Source organism: Pediculus humanus, genomic scaffold, assembly GCF_000006295.1.
Source record: "Pediculus humanus corporis 1103172108212 genomic scaffold, whole genome shotgun sequence".
In the NCBI taxonomy this organism is placed as follows: Eukaryota; Metazoa; Arthropoda; class Insecta; order Psocodea; family Pediculidae; genus Pediculus; species Pediculus humanus.
The window spans coordinates 227,509-231,294 of record NW_002987782.1 but is presented as its reverse complement, the minus strand read 5'-3'; the positions used below and the strand labels follow the sequence as shown (position 1 = coordinate 231,294).

At 25.9% G+C, this 3,786-nt stretch overlaps 1 protein-coding gene across 1 annotated transcript in view; it reads left to right on the top strand.

Annotated features, from left to right (window-relative positions):
• The window catches only part of Phum_PHUM441280 (uncharacterized protein), a gene marked incomplete at both ends in the record, with an annotated part of 725 nt that extends 104 nt beyond the window's left edge, over positions 1–621 (top strand). Inside the window, 2 exons of the mRNA XM_002429558.1 lie at positions 1–161; positions 398–621. The exon at positions 1–161 is cut by the window's left edge and continues 104 nt beyond it. Coding sequence (XP_002429603.1) covers positions 1–161; positions 398–621 — 385 coding nt within the window. The remainder of the gene's footprint in view (positions 162–397) is intronic.
• Positions 622–3,786: the final 3,165 nt, after the last annotated feature.

The following is a 3,786-nucleotide window of genomic DNA, read 5'->3' as shown; positions in this document are numbered from 1 at the left end:
TCAATGTTCATCAGCTCAGGATAAAGATGACGATAGTTGTGGGGCTTATAGTAGTTTCGAAAAAGAAAAACATATTCCTGTTGAATGTAACAGTCACGAATCTCACACTCCAGGTTCATTTTGCATGAAAGTCGTTCAACAAGGACCGATAGGATTTATATGTTAGTATTAATTATTATTATTATTATTATTACCAATTACTTTCTCGTAATGATAATAATAATATGTATGAGAAATTGTGGTATGACCCACATTTTTATTATTATTATTCGAATAATTATTCCTGAGGAATGGAGTCGAGACCTGGAATGAATGCTTAGAAACTTCGACAAATAAAGATTTTGTTTAAAAGTGAAATAATAATAATAATAATAATAATAATGATGAAATTTTTTAGGGGATGGTCGTTGGAGACAAGTTATAAGAAGATGTGCATCAGTTGCTGAAACAGGAGTTTCAGGTGTTTGTAATTGGGGCATATATGAAAATGGTGTTTATTGGGAAGAATGTTATTGCGCAGAAGATGGTTGCAATTCATCGACAAATATTAAAATTAATTTTTACCTAATCATCGCCAGTATTATTTGCATTTTATCGACAGTTATATCATATAACAGATAGTGTATAGTTTTTTTTTTTTATACAAATATTATCGAGTAACTACATACCTGACAAAGTGAAGAATTACGCATGACACGTGCGTTCGTCCGTGCGTGGACATCACCGTGTAACGTTTCCGTCCATAAATGTACAATTATTTCTTTTTTTGTAATCTTCGACAATAATGTCTTCCTTTAACACGAAGACAAAGCATTAATCATTTTTTTATGTATAGTAATAATAATGATAATAATATAATTAATTATAATATATTATATTTTTTTTAAATTAATTAATATAAATGTATTTATTTTAAAATAATAAAAATTTTTTTCATTTTATTAACACGAATAATTTAAACATTATTTCTCTCCTTCAAATTATTATTATTATTATTATTATTTAATAAAACATTTAAATTTAACATTATTTTCATTTATTTACTCATTATTACAAATTATTAAAAATACTAATAATAATAATAATAATCATATTTATTTATATATATATATGTATTCATTAATAAGCTTTGATCGATTATTATTACAGTGTATGTATGATTGGGTGTAAAAACTATTTAAATATACTCTTTCATTTTTATTAATTAATAATTATTAAATAATAATAATAATAATTTCTAAAACACTTTTTTATTAATAATAATAATAATAATATCATCATGATAAATTTACACATCTAAATAATGATTTTTAAACAAAAAAAAAAAAAAAACAAAATTTATTTATTTATTATTACAATTATTTACACATAACATTATTTAATAACTAATTAATAAATAAATAATTTTTTATTTTTTTATGAGCCTATATGCCGGAAACGGTTAATAAAGTTTTAATAAAAAAAAAAATCTTATGCTTCTTGTCTGTCTGTCTACTATCCACGTAAAGGCAATTATTATTATTATTATTATTATTATTTTTATGAACAACAACAGCGTTATTAACAAATAAATATAAATAAATGATAAAAAAGCCACAATAATAATGATAATAATAAATTTTTCCACATCGTTTCCTAAGTATTCAAATGTATATACATATATATATACGTGATTTAATAATAATGATAATTAATTTTTATGTATTAGTAAAAATTTACGTTTTACCTTTTTTTCTTTTTCCCCAGCAAACTATGGATTAGTTAGTAATAATGATGATGATCATCGTTTGATAACGTTTATTACGATTAAACATTAATTAATAATTAATAATAAATTTTAAAAAAAATGACAAAAAAAAAAAAAAAACTGATCACAGCGACCATTTTGATTTTTTCTTTTTTTTGAACGTAACGGTTTTTTTCCCTTTAGAATGTTCTTAATCCAAATTAGTTAAACGAAAAATTTTTGGCGACAATTTTTCCCAACTCTCCGATTCCCCCTCCCTCTGACGTTTTTTCCCAACGACCAATCAGAAATTTTTATAATTTTTTTGATTTCGGTACCTCCCCTTCCCTTCCCCCTTCTCCACCTCCTCTTGTCATTTACATCGTAATTTCCCCTACTCTCTCTTTTTCTCTCATATCTTTCCTTTAATTTTTTCTCTCCTTCTATCTCCGACTCCTTCCCACGTCACAATCAAAAGTTTTACGTATACTCAACTTCCCCTCGTCTTTCAATCTCTTCATTTCTCATCTTCTTCTAACCCATATAAATACAATTCCTCCTCTCTCTCTCTCTCTCTCACACACACACACACACGCATTCCTTTCTCCCGCCGTAAGCGAAATATATACACGTAATCGTACACCTGTGTGTTCGCCATCTTTTATTAATCCGACAAAAATTAAAATAAATCGACGCCATATTTAATCCTTAATAAAACATTCGAATTTCATTTTTTTTTTTTTTGTTTAATAAAAACGACATTAATAATAATAATAACGATAATAATGATAATAAAATTAATCGAACGCGTCACTATGTACATTTTATATTATTATTATTAATTAACCCTTAACAATTATTTATTTAAAAAAAAAAAAAAAAATATCAATAACCTGGAAATGTTTTTTTTTATAAATTCGCATAAGCTTTCGCAACCTAATTATTATTATTATTATTATTAACATTACTTTTTCCTAATCGTTTAAGTATACAAATATATATATATATATATATATATATATATATATTCGAGATAAAATTTTTTTTTTTTTTTCAAATTTATTTCGTCATCCACTATGGCGACGACGACGACGACAACGACAACAACAACTACAAACAATTATTCTATATCGATTAATTCTTCTATCAATAACGAAAAAAAAAAAAATATTTATATTTATATATACAAACGTAATTATTTGAATAATTTTTTGTTTTAAAACCGCGTAGAATTTAAAAACAAACAAACAAACAAACGAAACAACGCGCGACGAATCCTCATATCCCAAACAAACAATCAACCAACCAAACAAACCAAACCACACATCCTATCGTACGTTTTCAAATTCTTTTTACTATTATTATTATTATTAAAAAAGAAAGAATATTGCTTATAAACTCTGTAAGAAAACAATAACAAAATGTCAACAATCAACAACAAACGATAACGCAACAACAAACGGAGTGAGTGGCAATTAATTAAAAAGGAATTATTTTTTCTGTATATGCGACGTTCCCTCGACCCCATCCATACTTTTTCAATTAATAATTACATAATCTAATTAATTATCGATCGAATATATAGTCGAAAAAATATTAATAATAATAATAATAATAACGACTTTTCCTAATTTCCTCTAATTTCAAGTGAAAATTTCATTTCCTTGAAGAAAATTTTTTTTTCTCTTAATTTCAAAAAAAATTTTTATTGAATTATTGATTCTTCTCCATTTAGGTGGAGAATTTCCTTTTCGTCGAGAGTCAAATGTCATTTCCGTTTCCGCGATATCATTTTTTTTTTTTTTTTTAAACGAAAAAAAAAATTTCCTTTTACCTCTTACTTCCTCCTCCTTCTTTTTCTTTTCCTTCCTTTTCCTCTTTCCAATCTCGTCAAATCATACACACGTTTTCCATTCGTCGTCGTCGTGGTAGTAGTAATCTACTACTTGTTGTCTGTAGTCATCGTCGTCGTCGTCGTCGTCGTGGTTTTAGTCGTGACGTATTAAGAATCCATCGTCAACACCGAGAAAAGTTTATACGCGAAGCTTTTTATAACGAAA